Genomic DNA, 19,683 nt, shown 5'->3' with positions numbered 1-19,683 from the left:
AAATATTTGATACTCCCAATGTACAAACGCGTGGTTCGATGTCAAGAGGCAATGACTGGGAAAACACAGAAGCACTATACTTCAGTTTGATGAACGTATTAGACATTGGGTTTTACATTTCTGCCCACAGAGTCAAGTTTACAAGTTAGTCTGATGAGCCGTCAACCACAAGTGAAATTAACCAGCACCTTCGACCTGTCCTGCATAGTGAGCGCGGGCTACTCTGACCTCAAGGTTCCACTCACCGTGACGTGGCAGTTCCGGCCAGCTAGGTCTTCAGCCTTTGATCTGCTTGTTCGAATCACCCATAACGGCACCATTGAATGGGGGGACTTCCTACCGCAGTTCCAAAAGAAGACAAAAGTTTCACAGTCTTTGTTTCATTCTCAACTCCTAGTCCATGAGGCCACTGAGGAAGAAGCCGGAGTTTATCAGTGTAAAGTTGAAGTTTATGACAGACGTTTCTTAGACACAAACAGTCCTGTGAGGGCTTCTGCCACCTCTCATCCGCTAAGGATAGCCATCACTTTACCAGGTAAATACCACTTGAAATTAATCCTGCTTAAAAAAAAAGGGGGGGGGGACAAAAAACCCACATTCCTCCCATTGGGGGTAAGTTACAGAATGAAAGCATAAAAATACCTTTTCCCCATGTTTGTACTGAAGACGTAAACCCCATATATAAGTGATATCCAGAAAAGGAGGGAGGGATAAATTAGGAGTTTGGGATTAACAGATACACAATACTATATATAAAATAGATAAAAAGCAAAGACCTACTTATAGCACAAGGAACTATAGTCAATATCTTATAATAACCCAAAATGAAAAAATCTGAAAAAGCATACTGAATCACTTTGCTGTATACCTGAAACATTGTCAATCACCTCTACTTCAATAATAATTTTAAAAAGGCAACCAGAAACAAAAACACACACACACACACATACAAAGTGACATCCAGGTTAACGTCAAGTTAATATATACATATGGCCATACTGGTTGGTAAAACATTGAAATCCTTCCACACTGACTAATAGTAACTGCTCCCCTCCCCCCTTTCTCCTAAGTCCCCATCACTCAGCAACTAGAGGGCACCCCATGGCACAGCAGGGGACCTCGAAGACAAGCTCTAGTGGTGAGGGATTCTTTAATTTGATCACTGCCCGTGCCTGACCAGTCATGACATGTTTAGAATATCTCCCCTACTGGATAATGTAAATTCCATTAGAATACATTTATCCACTTATTTCGATGTGTTAGTGTATGCGTTAGAGAAGTTATGATTGTATTCACTATAATTTACCTCCTCAATTGCTAATAGAGCATAGAAATGAAAATAAGATGCAACCTTTGAAAATTCTGCTGTGCCACGTACCTCTTTCAGGACTTCCATTCTCTTAGAACGGAATGGTCATGAACCTTTGACGTCACTTAGATCTGATGAGCACTAGATAGCAGCATCACTTTGGACCAGGCACTGCATCTATCCAAGCCTAGAGACCCCGTGTATCAATGGCCAATGTGCAGTTTAAAGGTGGTGACATGTTTCTGGTACCATGCCTGACCCATCAAGCAGATGCTCAGACATGGTGGTTGTCATTCTCTCAGCTGCTCATCAGTATTTCTGGTGATCGTATTGATCTCCTTGATTAACTCATGACTTAATTTACCCGTCTTTTCTGTCATATTTCAAATTGTTGGTCCAAAACTTTCTTCTTGAAACTTTTTTTAACTTGGTCTCATGACACAAGATTTCCTGGTTTCCTTCAGTACCTGTCTGCTCTTTCTCATTCTCTTTTGCAGTATTCTCCTCCATTGTTTCATCCCTTGGGTTTCATCCTCAGCTTACTCTCTTCTCATGCTACACAGTCTCCCAAAGTGGGCTTATTCCTACCCAGGGATTCAGGCTATATGCTGACAACTCCCAAAATCATGATCCTGAAAGACTTCTCTTCTGATATCCAGACTATGCAGTTGCCTCCAAGACATGTCTACACTCAATATGTCCAAACATAAGTACGCCATTATCCTCCCTCCAAAACTATTCCTCTTACATTGTTCCCTGTGTCCCCACCATCCACCCGTGATCCAGGCAAGAAGCCCGAGTCACCACAACTCTGCCACATTCACATCATGGCCAAACTCCCACAACATGGTGGGCAAGGTCCTTTATTATCTGGTACATTTGTGACTTTCCAGCATCCTCTCCTTCCACTTTCCATCTTGAATTTGAACTCCAGTCACAGAGAATTACTTGCAGTTCCCCAAATGCTCTGTGATCTGCTTTGTGTTCAAATTGCTTCTTTTGTGTGGTATTCCTTAACTCTTCCATCTGATTAACTCCTTCTAACCCTTAAGGCTTAGCTTAGAGGTATCTCCTCCAGGAAGCCTCCTCTCATCTCCATATTTGGGTTAGATGGTCCTTTTGTGTGCTCTGATTGCCACCTCTGCATACCTCTGTCCCACCTGGGTGACACAATCCTATAATCTCTAAGCCTCTGTCCCAGTGCTAGTCTCTTGCTCTAGACTGTAAACCCACTGAGGGGAGGTGTCCGCAGAGCCTGGAATAGTCTGGCACGTAGTATAATAGGTGCTCAATAAATATTTGTTGAAGGAAGAGTAAAGGGACTTCCTGTCAGTATCAAGAAGCTAGAAAACTCGAATCAATGACGTCGGCAGGAAGTTAGAGTAAGATTTGGAAGCCAGATTTTACCCTTCATCTTTCTGACAAAGCAGAAAGCTCTGGGGTTTAAGGATAGTTGACTCCACATGTATACAATGTTCCCACAGTCGAGTGGCTACAAAGAGACATGCGATTTTCATAGCCCACTACGACTTCCTCTTGTTTACCCATGTTTGCAGGCAGATACAACTAGACTTTGGCAAACTGGGAATCCAGGACTCTGGATTGTGAATATACAGACAAAGCATTAAGCGGGCCACTTTCTCCCGACTTGATTTATGAAAAGCTGTAGAAGAGAAGGTGATTATGCCTAAATACTGAAGCATTTCCCTGTGGGAGGGATTGGCTTTGCTGCAGGACACATCCTCCCTACCCCAACCTCCCTATCTTATTCCTCTGGGGCAAGGGTAGGACTAGGACCAGTGGATAGACGTTGGGGAGAGATGAAATTCAACTTGATACCGGAAAGAACTTCTAGTGGTCGTGCCTTCCAAAGATGGAATGGGTTCTTTGTCAGTTGGCGAGTTGTTGAGAGGCTGAACCAGCTGTTAGTGGGGCTGCTGAAGAAGGAATTCACGTATCTGATGTGTGTAGGAGGCCTTGCCCCAGCTGACCTCTGATGTCCCTTCTCCTTTAAAGTTCTGTTTTCTAGCCAAGCAACAGAAGTAACTGTTACCGTTCTTTTCATTTAGAGAGCAAGCTGAAGGTGAATTCAAGCAGTCAAGTCCACGAGATCTCTATCAACTCCAACACTGACATAGGATGTAGCATCTTATCCCAGTCCACCGGGTACCTTCAGTTGGCTGTTATTTGGTACTTCTCTCCCACCTCCACGGATGCACACTGGCTGAGGATCCTGGAAATGGACCGAACCAACGTTGTAAAATACGGGGATGAATTTCAGACCATACGTAGAAAACAAAAATTCCACGCCCGGAAAACTTCCAAAGACTTGTTTCAGCTACACATTCTGGATGTGGAAGACGGAGATCAGGGCCTCTATTACTGCACTGTGGAGGAATGGCTCCAGACTGCAAACGGCTCTTGGCACAAGCTTGGAGAGAAGACGTCAGGTCCAATGGAATTGAAACTCAGGCCCACAGGTAAAGCTTGCAAATGTATTCTCACGCATCTTTCTGTAGAATTGCCATCTTCTCCTGGGCAGCTGTTCTATGGCGTGATTATAGAGTCACAGGACTAGTGCTTAGCTACAAAATGACCACAGGACCAGAGCGCCCATCAGAGGAGGCAGGGTCAATGCTGGTGAAGCGGAGAAGCTGGGATGGGAACAAGATCCCTTTGATTGGTTTGCTTCTCAGCCTGGCAGCCTGGCCTCTGCAGCTACCCAGGGCATCGTATCTCCAGATCTCTATAATAACAAGCTGTGTCATTCCAGTGGGGCCCTACTGTAATTTGGCAGAGAAAGAGTAATGCGAAGCATATTTCTCCCACTGTGAACAGAAACTGTACAACTCTATAGGGATGTGTGGAGAAATTGCTTTTCACCATTTGGCTGCCTAAACATAAGGCAAATAAGAGTAGTTAACTGTTGGAATGGCTTACTGAGGGCATCTCCAGCCCCGTAGGAGATCTTTAAAAATGTAATAGAAGTTCCATCCATTTGCATTGGTCTAGGAGTGCCGCGGTCTAAATGTGGGCAGGGTTGATTAGATCTGTCAGCCTTAGTTAGGTCACCTCCGATGTTGATTAAAATTAAATGAATGTCACAGCTAAGGTTCAGGGGACTGGCCGAGAGCCAACAGCACAACGGAAATATGCTAATCTAGTTTGGTGCTTAAAATTCTATTTGCAATGGAACGTCAAAAAAATAAGATGATGGAGTTCCCTGGTGGCACAGCGGGTTAAGAATCTGGCATTGTCACTGCTATGGGTTGGGTCACTGCTCTGGCATGGGTTTGATCCCTGGCCCAGGAACTTCCTCATGCTGCAGGCGCAGCCAAAAAAACAATAAATGTAATGAACGTTGCTACGTGTTTGGGTAACTTGGAATCCAGAGATAAATAAGCCAGAGCCTTAAGGAGCCCACAGTCGGTTGGGAGCAGCAGGGGCAAAATGGTAGCTGAGTAAAAGGGTCTCTTCCTGCAGCTCTGGCCCCCCTTCTCCAGGCTCTTTAGGCCCTTCTCCCCACCCCCCTAACCCCATTCCATGCGGGATTCCTCAGGGACCCCTGAGCCCACCTTCCCTCTGACTCTCTGCTCCCTTCGGAACTCCTTCCACATCGTCTTGGTTTCAGCTACCACCTGCGATGAAAGGGCTCTCGGTTTGTTGGCGTAGCCCCATCTCCTGCGCGCCTTTGGCCTTTCTACCCCGTTGTCTGCCGCACATTTCTGCTTGGCTGCCCCAGAGCTCCCTCACGCTCTCCGAGTCCCAGATCGTCTCTCTGTTCCCCATCACCGGGATGGCGTTTATCCTCTCGGCTGTCCCATGAGACCCACGCACACTTCAGTCGCTGTAGGGGTGGATGGCAGCCCTTTCTCCCAATTGTCCAAGCCACGTCTTGACCGTGTGTGCCTCTCCTTTAAGAAGTACCCCCACTTCGTAGCTCAAGCCAATGCTTCTCACTCAGAGATGGGGGCCTGGTGTCGTCCTCCATTCTTTTAGTGGGTCAAGAAATGCCTCTCCACAGACGATCTCCCCACAGAAATGTCTTTGGAGATGGCCAACAGGCACATGAAAAGATGCTCCACATTGCTGTTATTAGAGAAATGCAAATCAAAACTACAATGAGGTGCCACTTGACACTGGTCAGAGGGGCCATCATTAAAATGTCTACAAATAGCAAATGCTGGAGAGGGTGTGAAGAAAAGGGAACCCTCCCACACTGTTGATGAGAATGTAAATTTGTGCAGCCGCAATGAAGAATGGAGGGTCCTTAAAAAAAGTAAAAATCGAGTTACTGTATGAGCCTACAATCCCACACCTGGGCACATATATATCCAGAGAAAACTAATTTGAAAAGATACATGTACCCCAGTGTTCATAGGAGCGCTGTTTACAGTAGGCAAGACATGGAAGCAACCTAAGCATCCACTGACAGGGGAATGGATAAAGAAGATACGTGTGTGTGTGTGCGCGCACATACTGAAATGTTACTCAGCCATAAAAAAGAATGAAATAATGCCATTCACAGCAACATGGATGGACCTAGGAATTATCATACTAAGTGAAGTGAAGTCAGACAGAGAAAGACAAATATCATTTGATATTGCTCGTATGTGAAACCTAAAAAATGACGTAAATGAGCTTATTTACAAACCAGAAATATTGTAGAAAAAAACTTATGGTTACCAAGGGGGAAAGGCCAGGGAGATAAAATTAAGAGTTTGAGATTAACCTCTACACACTACTGTGCAGAAAACAGATAATCAACAGGACCTACTCTACAGCACAGGGAACTATATTCAATATCTTAAAATAACCTATAATAGAAAAAAGTGTTTATGCAATATATATGTATATACATATATAGTTTTACATATATATATATAACTGAATCTCTTTGCTGTACATCAGAAATTAACACAACATTGTAAATCGGCTGTACTTCAATTTAAAGAAATAAAAGTGGGCAAAGAAAAAAGAACTGCTCAATCTCTTTTGGTGGCATCGCACAATTTGAGAACATCAGTACCTCATTCAAATTCTTTTAAAACACTGAAGATGCCAAATAAAGCATTTTTGTGGGCTGGGTGTGGCTGGCTGGGAGGAGCCGGCTGGGCGCCCTGGTGTAGGAAGTGAACTAAGGAAGAGGCCCCCGGGAAAGACACAGAGAAGGACTAGTCAGAACTGTAGGAGGGATGTTTTCTCTGAAATCAAAGAAGAGAGGATTTCAGAAGAAAATGCATTTTGGTGACAGAAACTGCAGAGAGGACAAAACAGACCGGAAGGTCTCTCGAGCTGGGGAATTGGGCCTTTACTGGGGACCTTGGCCAGAGTAGAGTGAGGGCTTTGGAGGGCTGATTGCAATAAAGTAGGGAGTAATTTGAGGTAAGAAAGCAGAGACAGTACCCTGCAAACTAATATGTTGCATGCTGCTCCCTGAAGGGAATGAGCGAGTAAAGATGGTAATGAAAAGAGAATCCAGGATCAGACAAAGTGGTTTTTTTAAGAGCAGATTAATAGATATGTTTGTGGTAGGGTTGAAAGTATAATGCATACTAGAATTTCTTGATTGTCACTGCTCTAACCTTCCCTCCAAGTCCTCATCTGCTAGTGAGCAGGGGAACATGTTTGAAAAGTAAATGCCACAATCTCTTTAAAACTTATTCTGATCATGTAAAGAGTCTCCTTGACGGCGTTCTAACACACGGGTGAACACATTCAGACTCTCAGATCACCTCCTCTTTCCCTGCATCTACACCAAGGTGACATCCGGGTGTATGGGAGGAGGGTGATTTGCTAAGGAAAAGGGGTAGTGGAGGAATATGCGACTTGAGGGGAGGGCTGGAGTTTTTTCTCTTTTCTTTTTCTTTTTTCTTTTTTTTTTTTTGCCTTTTCTAGGGCCGCTCCCACGGTGTATGGAGGTTCCCAGGCTAGGGGTCAAATCAGAGCTGCAGCCACCGGCCTACGCCAGAGCCACAGAAATGTGGGATCCAAGCCATGTCTGCAACCTACACCACAGCTCACGGCAATGCCGGATTCTTAACCCACTGAGCAAGGCCAGGGATCGAACCCGCAACCTCATGGTTCCTAGTCGGATTCGTTAACCACTGAGCCACGTCAGGAACTCCAAGGGCTAGAGGTTTTGAATGGTCCTTCTGGGTAGCAGCGGGAGAGCTGGCTCGGGGAGAAGTAAGAACAGCAGGGTGGTGCACCCACAGGAGCTGGGTGGTTTTCAGTGGCAGGTCCAGCAGGCAAGAGGTAGGCTGAGGAAGGGAAGTGGCTGGTTTGAATCACAGCAGAGAATGTTCTGGAAAATATGGAAGGAGGACAGGGGTCAAGGAAAAGTGTTAAAGATGAAGGACCTGATGGCCGAAGATGATCAGATGGCATCTCTTCAATGAGAACTCACAGATGGAGAGAACTGACTTGAGGTTTCTGTGAGGGAGGGAAGGACTGGGAGTTTGGGGTTAGCAGATGCAAACCAGTCTATATAGGATGGACAACCAACAAAATCCCATTGCAGAGCACAGGGAACTACATTTAATATCCTGTGATAAACCATAATGGAAAAGAATATTTTAAAAAATGTGGGAGTTCTCATTGTGGCACAGTGGAAACGAATCCGACTAGTATCCATGAAGATGAGGGTTTGATCCCTGGCCTCGCTCAGTGGGTCAGGGATGCAGCATTGCTGTGAGCTGTGGTGGAGGTTGCAGATGTGGCTCGGATCCTGTGTTGCTGTGGCTGTGGTGTAGGCTGACAGCTGCAGCTCCAATTCAGCCCTCCGCCTGGGAACTTCCATGTGCCACAAATGTGCCTCCCCCCCAAAAAGAGTGAATTATATTGCTAAATAGCAAAAATGAAGACAGCATTGTAAATCAACTATATTTCAATTTTAAAAAAATTTTTAAAAAGGAGAACTAGATTTTTCAGAGGAAGCATCCACTCTAACGTCTGGATTTCTCTCTAGCTTACTGCCATTTTATTTCCTAGGAAGTGAGATACACATCTCCCAAGTGTCCCAGACAGAAAATGCTACAGAGCACAGCCAGGTGGCCATCCACTGCAGCCTGGAGAGTGTCGGCAGCCCAGCCTCCCTGTTCTCTGTGATGTGGTACCGGGAGAGAGGAAACTCTGGAAGCAAAATGCTGGTGCACCTGCAGCACGACGGCTTGCTGGAGTACGGGGAAGAGAGCCTGGGGGGGCGCCTGCACTGCTCCCGCGCATCCCCTACAGACTTTGTCCTGAAGCTTCACCAGGTGGAGATGGAGGATGCCGGGACGTACTGGTGCAGGGTGGCAGAGTGGCGGCTACATGGCGACCCCAGCAAGTGGGTCAACCAAGCCTCGAATGAGTCACAGCGCATGGTGCTCACGGTGCTGCCTTCAGGTAACTGGGCCTCGTCTGCCATGGCTCATGGTCAGGAGAGTCTTTGTCCCCCCACCCCGACCCCCCATGCTTTCCTGCTCAGCTATGTTTTGCTCTTTTTTCAGGCTGAAAACAATGTACGGATTCCCTAAAGAAAGATGACTTCCCCATTTCTCTCGATAGTATCTCATCTAGACAGACAAGGTCTACATGAGGTTTTGCCGCAGACATTTAAATTTCAGGGGCATCTGACCTCTGCTCCCACTTCCCCTCTTACATCAAAAAAACCATCCACATCATATCCCTTTGAATAACCAAATAATGTTTGAGGCAGACATCCTTACCTCTTGGCTGATTCTCCAGTCTCAGACTGCTCATCCGCAGTCGGGGTGGGAATGAGGATTAGGAACAGGGTGGCTTTATATTGGATTTGGTTGTACCCAACTCAGCTCCATCTCAACACCCCCTGAGTCAAAACTCAACCAAACAGAGAAAGCCTTTCTCAGTGAAGACGTGCCAGACCTCTTATCCATGCGCTCAGTGAACTACCGGGTCTTTGATAATGATGGCCATTGGATGGACCTCTCAATGCACCTTGGAAGGTATCAAGGGAAGAAGTGTGCCCCATAGAACTTGTTTACAGGCTCTAGCAAGGAAGGTGGCTACTTTCAACCATTGGGCAAAAGAGGACCCTTCTCTGGGTGCGAAGGTCGTCCTTATTCTGCCAAGCACTCCGCTTCAGGAAGCATGCAGAACAAGAGGTTGTGACGGAGAAGAGGGCTTCCTTCCAGCCAGTGCAGTGCCAAGCACATAATTTAAGCAACAATTCCTCCAGCTAGACCAGTAAATCTCGCCAGGTGATCAATGATCTGGTAGACAGTATGGCCAGCTCATCCTCTGAGCCACTTCCTCCGGGTGGAGGTGAAGGAGGAGGTGAGGAGGTGAGCGGTCCGTTACACTTACGGTGACAAAAGGTCCCTGGGGAGGCAGATGTGGTCTTGGTGCCCCAAACCAGGAAGAGTAAAAAAGGATCAATAAATATAACATCCCTACCACACTAGGTGGCTTTGGGGACACTCTGTAGGAGGGAAAGGGTGCTACTAAAAGTGACATCTTCTCAGAGTAGGGACCATTACATCTTAGTCACAGGGAGGCTTGTAGCATGGAAGTCAAAGTGATCTAGCTTGTCCGCTGGGGGTCCGTCATTCCCTTCCCCTGTCTATTCTCCAGCAGAATTCTTCTCCCAAGTGTCCAGGCCAAATTTATCTTCCTATCAGCTTTTCTTCCATTTCAACAATTATAGAAAGTCCCCACCCTGAGCATGTTTCATACATGATTCCCCACTGGAATTCCTAGGCTCTGTAGATTCAGCAGTTATTGTAATAGAACAAATAGATAATAACTGTAAAAAGCATATATTCTGTGACTAAAAAGCATATCTCCTCCGAGACAGACGGGATTGTTCACAGCATATATTTATATACTGTTCATCTTTGTGGAATTCTTATAAAACAGGTGTAGGTTTTAAAAAGGTGGACTCTGGAAAGAAAACATTGAAAACCAAATGGTCTTTGTATTCTTCACAACTGAAGGAGCTTGAAAGCCTGGGCCACGACCACCAGAGGGTTTTCGTTATAAGTGCAGTTAAGTGTTCCCAAGCCAGTCCTTGTAATCTAGCATCTCGCTTCCTCTGCCTGGCTGTTCCTTTCTGGTAGTTGTGGAGACAGTGTGGGAGGATGAAAAAAAACCACGGTTTGGAAGTGGACAAGCCAAGGCTCAAATTGCAGCTCTATCATCTCCGTCCGAGCTGTGAAATCACACCTTGATGATTTGGCTTTCTCATAAAGTGAGGGTCATGATACAAATGCATGTAACGTATTTAGCACAATTCCTGAAATATTGTAAGTGCTCAACCAATGTTAAGTCCTTCCCCCCATGCTTCAAAACATGCTACACACACAGACACACACAGACACACAGACACACACACAAACACACACCTATTTATGTGAAAAAATCATTTAATTTGTTCAACAAATAACTATATGAGGTTCTAAGGACACACAGAAAATGTATTACAGTGTCTGTTCCCGCAGAGCTCAGAGTCTGGTGGAAGAGGTAAAAAGTCCAGTGTGATACGTGTCATAAAAGACGCTATCAGGATACTGAGGAAGGGGCAGAGGCAGGGCTGGGATGAAGGGTGATCTGGGAAGGTGCCCAGGGCATGGGACCCATAAAAAGGAAGACACATACTTCAAGAAAAGAAAAGGTTATGCAAGATGGTCAGAGGAACCGTGGCGGGATGGCAGGAGAGGATGCTAGTGAGACGGAGGACGTGTGGATCTCAAATGGGTCTTGTGCACGGAGCAAGGGAAGGTGAGCCTGATCGTGGAAGTGACAGTGTCACTGCACGAGCTCACGCGGAGGAGTGCCACATCAGATTTGCATTTTAGTAAGCTCCCCCTGGGAGCAGTGTTTGAAATGAATTGAAAGGGAGGCAGGCACAGAGTAGGGAGAACTATTTGAAATTGATTGTAGGGACCCAGGAGAGAGAAGGATGAAGGCCTGGATTAAGGCAGGGCCCAGAAGGGCTCAGAGAAAGACAGGCATTCCGTGTTGGATGTAGCCTTCAGGATTTGGAGACTGACTAGGTGTATGTGGAGGGTGAATGAACAGAAGAAGAGAATCAAGGATGAATGGCAGGTTTCTGGCGTTGGTGGGTAGTGGGGACATTCACTAAATGAGGTAATAAAAAAGGAAGGTCTGAAGGGGAAGATGAGTTCAATTTTGAATAAGTTGGGCTGGAATTGAGTTCGGAGTATTGGTAAGTTATCCAGGGATGTCTATCCAAGAGGCTTCAGGACTTCCGAATGGGATCTCTGCCAGAGTTATAAATGAGAAGTCATCAACTTATAGCATCTAATGATGCCCAAGGATGGACCCCTGAGATACACCGCCATTTATCAGGGGACAGCGGAAGAGGAACCTGAGAAGGAGCACAGAAGGAGTGGCCTAGAAATAGGAGGAGGACCGGGGTGTGGTGGTATCATAGCAACCAAAGGCCGGGAGAGCATCAAGAGGGCGAGAGAGCCAACAGACTCAACTAGTGCAAAGAGGCCAATTAAGGTAAAAGTGGGGAACTATCCTTTGGGTTTAACAATACAGGGCAATTACAGGAAAGCAGTGAGAAAAGTTCGACTGCAATGAGAGAGTGGACACATCAAATCCAGGTTACGCTTTAGAGAGCTTTGATGTAAGGGGAAAGAGGGAAGATAAGAACAGATGGCAAGAGGTGCAGTGAAGCTTGGCTTTGTTCTGTTCTGGCTTGAAGACGGTAGGGACTTGAGCACGTTTACCTTCTAGAGGGAAAAGAGCCAGTGGAGAGAAAGAAGAGGAAGATTAGAAGAGAAAGATGTGACTGACATCTTGAATGAACTTTTTACCTCCTGATTGGAAGGCTCCTTCATGTTACCTGCCCCCGATCAACACCTACTAATCCTTCCCCCACCGACTTAACTGCTGCTTTCTCAGTGACTTAGTCTCTTCATACCTGTCTAGCATCCATCACCAGGCAAAAGTGGTGAGTGTCTTGTTCTCAGCATCAGCACAGTGCCTGGCACATGGAACATGCTCAAATAGTCACTGAATCACAGTGTAATTGCCCTCCCGAGACGGGCCAGCTCTATGTCTTGATAAAATCCAGGTCAGATATAATAGGCTCTCAGTTCTCACTTCTCAAAGGGTTTCCCGCCACCTCTATTCGACAACCCCAGGTTGGGTTAGTTTAGGGCTACGTCATAGGACTGTGAAGCATGTGGCTCATGCGAAGGCAGAAAAGTTGAGAGATATTTCCTTGGCAGAATTTACCCTGCGTCGTCTTTGCTCTCTTGCTTCCTTAGCTATGACTGAGCCAAAGCAGAGGTCCTGGCTATTTGAGTCTTTTCAAATCTCATTCTAGAGAATTCTCTGTGACTAATTAATAGGCAAGTTTATAAAGCTGTTAGGGTGCGGAATTAGTTGTCGTAATACAGTCTTTGTTACTAATTCCCCGCTTGTATTTGGATACGGATGTAATTAGAAAGTAGATCCTCGAAGGAGATATGGACCCCATCACACTAACATCTCTGGAGAGAACACGCCATTTGTCGACGCACCCCGGTGCCTCAACAAGGCCTGGCGCATAGCACGCTGCTCAGCAAATGCCTGAGGAAAGAACGAACAAGTGCGTCTTCAATGGAGTTGAAACCAGTGGTGCCAGGGGTTCATTTATTCTGGGATGCACTTGTTCCCTAACCCTGCTTTCATTTCTTGGCAGGAACCACCCCTCCCACATGGCCACACCTGGCACCGTCAGTTGCCCAAGTGTGGGTGGGGGTTGGAGGGGGTGGTAGTTGGTACCCCCCCCCCAATATCCTCTACCTTCTTCTAAAGTCAGTATTTCTATGGAAATATCAGAAGGGGGTGCTCCTTGTGATGTGTTTGGCTGTGGGAGGAAGCAAGTGACAAACTAAACCTTGTGATGAAGGGCTGTCATTACGGTTTTGGCTCTGCCTTCCAAGCCTTGTATTTTGAGCACTGGGCACTTCCTCGGATTGATTCAAAATGCCAGACCTTAATGGTTTTGATTGTCCCTAATGCTAATCCAGATAGGGGGAGAGGCAGATGGTGGGAATGGCGACTGTGGGATCCAGAGCAAACACTGCCCTCCCGGGAGAGGTCATTCAGAAGCACTGGAGCTGACAGTTTCTAGCTGTGGGCCAGTTCAGCACCGCGCGCATGAAGGGCGCACTTTGTCACCCTTTGATGGCAGATTGCTCTAAGTGGAGCAGCCTCCTCCCCATTTAGGTAGTCATGCCCTCTGGCAGTCCCTTCCCGCTACAGGTTAGAGTCTTTGTGGCAGAAAACCCACCTCCTCTGTACCGGCCCCATCTCCCCATCCTCTCTCCATCACCCTAGCAACGGGGACCCGTGGGTGCCTCGGACTCTTACCTCCCAGTTCTCTGCTTCCCGTGATGGCGATAGGAAGCCAGAGCCTCCTAAGTAATCATTCGACTCTCAGCTGAATGTCACCTTGCCCCGAGGCAGAGAGATCAGAGATTTAAGGCAGAGACTTGGGCTCTGGAAGAACTCGGCCCAGCCTTCACCCTGCTGAGGAATCAGCAGGTCCAGCCCTGCTTTCTGCCTGGTCTCCTGGGGAAACGTTGCCTGTGGTTTTCCTAACCTTCTCAGTGGTATTCTAGCTGATATTTATTCTTTGCTGGAACTCAGCATGTGCGCTAGGCACTGTTTAATGCTTCATTAGGCATTATCTCTTCACGACTCTAGAAATTATTATCTGTATTTGATGGACAGGAAACTAACGATTAGAGAGGATGAGAAACTTGTCCAAAGTCCGTCATGGTAAGTGGAAGAGCCAGAACTTGAACCCAGCTCTCTTTGAGACACAGCAGGTGCTGAATCCCTATTCTGTACATTAGCAGCGTGAGGGAAGGCCAGAATTCTTACCCACCGGGTCGCTACAGCACCAGCCTCCTTGAGCATAGCTTTCAAACATATTCAGATAAGGCCTGGGAGAACTACTGGAGTCGAGTGGAGCCTTGGAGAGTAGGGTCAGGTAGGATATGGAGAGGACGTGAGAAAGAATGAAAAATCTAGCCCACTTTTTCAAAACAAAAACCATACAAAGAAAAGAAAATAAGCCCAAAACAAACTTAGGGTGGAGAATCTAAATGAGATCAGAGAAAATCCAGGCAACAAACCCCTGTCGCTCCTTTTGCCAGCCCTGTTCGGAGCCACCAGCCCAAGGCTCAGTGCCAGTCTTTATTCTGGGTAACATGATGGCAAGCACCTCTGGGTTCCTGTGTGTGCAAATCACTCATGCAATTGATCCATTCTTTGGTTTCCATGGATGACCTATGAACAACGTGCTGCACAGAGGAAGAAGATGCCTAAGACATAGGCCCTCTCCTCCAGGAGTTGATAATGCAGGGCCCAGGTTTAGATTCTTTGACTTCCAACACTGACGTTCTGCAAGGTGCAGAAGGCATCAGCAGTGCCAGAAACGGAATTCGGGCGACACGAGGTTGGCACATGGACCTCCAAACCTGTTACCTTCATGTCTGAGCCTCCTGTCATCCCACGACTCCTGTAGCTGAACCTCTGAAGAAGAAACTGCTTACGTCATTACAATTTTCCTATAAAAGCACAGCTCCTTATTCGCCTCAGATTTTTCAGAACCGCCCTGATTTCCAAATATCCTGTCCTCAATAAATGTAGTCAGAAGAGTACATTTAGCAGTTGATGTCGTTTAAAGCATCCAGAGGCCGTAAATCCCTGTCCTTCTACTGATAACTCCAGATACTGCTTCCTGGAGCCTGTGGTGTGTGCGGCCCCTTCCCCTTTGCCTCCCCGGCTGAGTGGCCAGGAACCACTCGGGAGCCCTAGTGCGTGCTCTCCTGTCTGTGTGCGGAGAGCGCTTCCCTGTGGATTGCAGCTGCCAAGGGCTTCAGCATGCTTTTTATAGTAGCCCAGACGTTGCCCTCCATCGTGTTGCAGTCCATCGATCGGGTTTAATTCAGATCAGCAAACTGGTCAAGCACAGGTGCTGGGCACTGCAGGGGCCATAGAAACAAAGGACACCATCAGACATCCGCAAGTCAATGTGATGACAGAGACGCTTAAAAGGGAGTGAAAGAGGTCTAAACAAAGGCGTGTGTGAGAAGAGGATAGAAAGAGGCAAAAAACTGTGCCTGAGGCAAGGTAGGAAGGCCAGTGTGCTGGGGAACGAGACCAGCAGGACCCAGAGGCAACAGGGAGAGAAGCAGGGGAGGGACTGAGTGGGTCGGTTCCCCGGGGTTGGGGGTTGGGGGTTGGGGGTTGGGGGGCGAGACCAATGTGGAAATTCGGGAAGGGATGCTGCTTCTTCCATGTACATGCTGCTGCTGCTGCTCTGTGTGTGTGTGTGTGTGTGTGTGTGTGTGTGTGTGTGTGTCAGAAGCAGCAGAGGGAATAACTCAGTTAAAAATTCAGGACTGGCAACAGAGTTGGGAACGAGGGTTGAATTATAGATATCTTTTCTGGGGAGAGAAGATTAAAGGAGAGGTTTTCTTTTTTGTTTTGTTTTTCTTCCTGGCTGTTAGTTTTAAGTAGGTCATCCGAACCTCGGGTGGGTGGAAATTGCTGGGCGAGGTGGAGTCAGGCTAGGAGAGGCCAGCCAGGTGCGGGCTCCTCCCGGCGCCCTTTCCTTTGCCCCTCACGTGTGATTTATGGGGCCCACTGCTATTGGGCTCCGTTATTTTTGCATATATTTGCCTGTAACAATAAATCCCAGAAGCGTGTATAATTGATGAGTACAAATAAGCTGGAGACTAATTATTCTCTTTATGTCCCTTCTTTTTGTTGCAGTGCCCACATTGCCTTCCAGGATCTGCTCGTCGGCCCCTTTCCTCTATTTCCTATTCATCCTCCCCTTCCTGATGCTCCTCCTTCTGCTCCTCTCCCTCCTCTGCTTGTACCGCAAGGCCAAGAAGGTGTCCGCTCTGCGTCTAAACGCACAGAAAGAAAAGGCCCTCTGGGTGCCCTTGAAAGGGGCTGGAGGCAGGACCCCACACGGGCTGGCAGAGGATGAAGCCTGTTAAACCCCCAGAGACGCCTGCAGCCCCACGGAAAGCAGAAAGCATGCGGGCTCTGGAACGGGACTGACCAGCCTGTGAGCGCCCTCTGGCTCTGTCCTTCTTGGAGTCTGTGGCCTGAGGCAAGTGACCCAGGGCTCAGAGGGAACATTTCCGGAGCGCGTTTGTGGTGCCAAGCCCTGTTCTGTGTCTCTTCGCCTGTCACCTCAGCTACCCCTTGCATCGCCCTAAGGAGCGAGGAGCTGGCACCTCACCCCGTTTACACTGTCACATCTCCCCCCTCTATAAGATCTCACGGAACCCCTCGCACAGCCACTGGGGGTTCAGTGAGCTCTCAGGGCAGAGCCCAGGGTGAGCCTGCCCTCTGTCCTCCTCCTAGGTCACCGATTCCCAGGAGAACCCCGGGTGGTCTGGCCACACTGGCTCTAGGGGACCTTGTGCCTTAGATAAGAGGTGGAGGAAAGGCCCTGATGTCAGCGCTTGGGAATCTGCCCTTCACTGACGTCCAGTCTGCCTCCCGCCGCTGGACTCTGACTCCCTTGGAGGCAAAAACCTCCCTTTCTCTCCCACCGCATCTCCATTCCATCTTTAAATGCCGCTCCAGAGCGAGCCCTGCATGGCAGGTGCTTGATCAATATTGGTTCTTTATTTTTATTTTTTGTCTTTTTTTGAGGGCCATACCCCAGACACATAGACATTCCCAGGCTAGGGGTCTAATGGGAGCTACAGCTGTCAGCCTACACGACAGCCACAGCGACACCAGATTCTTAACCCACGAAGCGAGGCCAGGGATCAAACCTACCTCCTCATGGATCCTAGTTGGGTTCATTACTGCTGAACCATGACGGGAACACCCAAGATTGGTTCTTGAATGAAGTGGTGAAGCATTTTGTAGCCTGAGTTTCTTTCTTTCTTCTTCTTCTTTTCTCCATAAGACTCGTTAAGTCCTTGCCAAGGAAAAACTGTCTTGAAAACATGTTGCCACAGCACTCCGGTCAGCTCCCCAAGGCCTCACATGTCCCGTTCCTCCCCCACCAGAGATCTAGCTGGCTCCTGTTCTTCTTGGCCAAGGCCTTCTTTTCCCTGACATGACAGCACTGGGCCACAGGAAAGGGTGCTGTGGGAGTTATCTGAGAGCTGAGGGATCAACAGTGCCACCATCCCATCCCTCTCTGGCAGGGGCTAGGCTTTCAGGAGAAAGAATGGGTCAAATCCGGTTCCCAGGCTCCTCTGTTTTCAGCCAGGCAGAGTCATGGCCAGGGGTGGGGAGTGTCACGGTTGAAGGCTTTTATCAGCTGTCCCCTAGGAGATAACAATTGTCCCCACCGGGCCTGAGGTCCCCTCACCTTTGCTTCAAAACTCCTTGGGCTCGGTTGTGGCCAGAATTGGAAATCAATCACTGCCGTCAAACAGACTTGAGAAAACACATCTATTTATTATCTATGTGACCAACAGGGTTGCGTTAACCCTCTGTAATTTGCATTTCCAAGGAGAGCAATTTATTTTTAATTATTTTATCAGGCGCACATACGTCCTCTCCAAACATAATTAGTTCCTTTGCAAGGGGATTATTGGTGGCTGTGAGAACTCCCACTGCACACCTGCTAGTTCCTTAAATTCATTTCCCTTTGTAGCCTTGTTTGAAATACTCCAAATGTTTTCTCAAGCAGGTCAGTGCATTCACGCTTCTCCCTCAGGTAAGGCAGTGTATTTTTCCGAAAACAAAGCTCATGTTAAGACTTCTTAGAAAGTATGATACTCCCTGTTTTCCCCAGAAACCTGTGTTTTAACAGGATGTTGAAGGGAAAGGGAGTGGAATTGAGCCCCATCAGAGAATCAATAGATTCTGCTGTTGCCCCCAGCCACTGTTCTCCCTTTTTGCCTGGATATTGCCTTTCAGCTCTCTCTCTCTCTCTTTTTTTTTTTTTTTGGCTTTTTAGGGCCGCACCTGTGGCACATGGAGGTTCCCAGGCTAGGGGTCCAATCCGAGCCACAGCTGCCAGCCTACACCACAGCCACGGTAACTCTGGATTCAAGCTGCATCAGTGACCTACACCACAGCTAAAGGCAACGCCAGATCCTTAACCCACTGAGCGAGGCCAGGGATCAAACCCACATCCTCGTGGATGCTCGTCCAGTTCATTAACCGCTGAACCACTGTGGGTACTCCTGCCTTTCAGTGCTTAGCTCAAACACCGGTTTTTCACATTTGGACTCAGCACAGAGATGGCACAGAACTGATGCTGAATATCCCCCCTGCTCCACCCCAAGCAGAGCATGGCTTTGATTCCTCCCCAGGCAGCATCTCCTGTGTGTCCGGCACGGGGATGCGTGCGAGGAACCCAGTGGCTACTGAGCAGATACAGCTCCACTCACCTGGGACCGTCTTGTTTGTTGCGGATGCTCTGCTTTCATTAATAGGAACTGGAGCCCATTGGATTCGCTAAGAAGTCACATCACACTGATTGACGCATAGTAGTTTCCAAGTACCTAAAACCCCAGGGTCTCTTTACCTTTCTGAGCTTCTTTAGAATAAAAAATTTTTTTTTTCCAATTCAGACATTTTACATGACACCCCTTCTCTCTCTGACTGTGCTCCTGATCATGTTAGTTTTCCAGACTTCACAGAGAACTTTACTTTTCAGTCATTGGTTTCAACTTTTCTTTTCTCCATTACAACCTGGTTTTGCTTTTGGCTCCTTGTGTTAGTAATCTTCCTTGGCAACAGGACAAACCTCTCTCTCGGGAGCTGGCTATAAAAGCCCACAGGCCAAAGGCAGCCCACCACCTGTTTTTTAAGTGCAATTTGTTGGAATCTAGGGGCTCCCATTTGTCTACCTATTATCTATGGCTGCTGTCATGATACAATGGCTGAGTTGAATAGTTGCCACAACTGTATAACCTGCAAAACCTAAAGTGTTTACCCCCTGGCCCTTCACAGGACAAGTGTGCCACTCCCTGCTCTCTCTCAGTGACTAGTGTTTTGTCTTAGTCATGTATTATGTTCCTGGGAAACTTGATTTGACCTGTTACATCCATATGTTTATATCCGATGACTTTAATAAATAATCTTCGGCTCTCCAGATTGGTGTCAAGTTCAAGGAATCCTAAAATGTGACTCCTCTCTACCAAACTCTCACTAAAGATGAGAAGCTCATCACCCCCAATGTATTCCCCACCATCCCGATGAGTTGCAGGATGAAATGACAGAGAAGAATAAGGTGTGAATATGCTCCCGTCATTGTTTTCCGTCTGTTGAGACACGTACAGGAACAACTAGTCTTTGGCAGAAGATGAATGTGGCTCGCAGAAAGTCATGTGCCATAATAATTTCTCGCTATGGTACACTAGTTGTTCTTCGTCTCAGAGATTCAC

The 19,683-nt window shown here is 47.4% G+C and overlaps 1 protein-coding gene across 1 annotated transcript in view; it reads left to right on the top strand.

Moving 5' to 3' along the window:
• The window catches only part of CD101 (CD101 molecule), a 39,431-nt gene extending 22,433 nt beyond the window's left edge, over window positions 1–16,998 (top strand). Inside the window, exons 6-9 of the mRNA XM_047784912.1 lie at window positions 131–535; window positions 3,379–3,789; window positions 8,303–8,698; window positions 16,082–16,998. Coding sequence (XP_047640868.1) covers window positions 131–535; window positions 3,379–3,789; window positions 8,303–8,698; window positions 16,082–16,314 — 1,445 coding nt within the window. The 3' untranslated portion in view covers window positions 16,315–16,998. The remainder of the gene's footprint in view (window positions 1–130; window positions 536–3,378; window positions 3,790–8,302; window positions 8,699–16,081) is intronic.
• The last annotated feature ends 2,685 nt before the right edge of the window (window positions 16,999–19,683 follow it).

Source organism: Phacochoerus africanus, chromosome 6 (genome assembly GCF_016906955.1).
Source record: "Phacochoerus africanus isolate WHEZ1 chromosome 6, ROS_Pafr_v1, whole genome shotgun sequence".
Lineage (NCBI taxonomy): Eukaryota > Metazoa > Chordata > Mammalia > Artiodactyla > Suidae > Phacochoerus > Phacochoerus africanus.
This window is presented reverse-complemented; position numbering and strand designations above follow the sequence as displayed.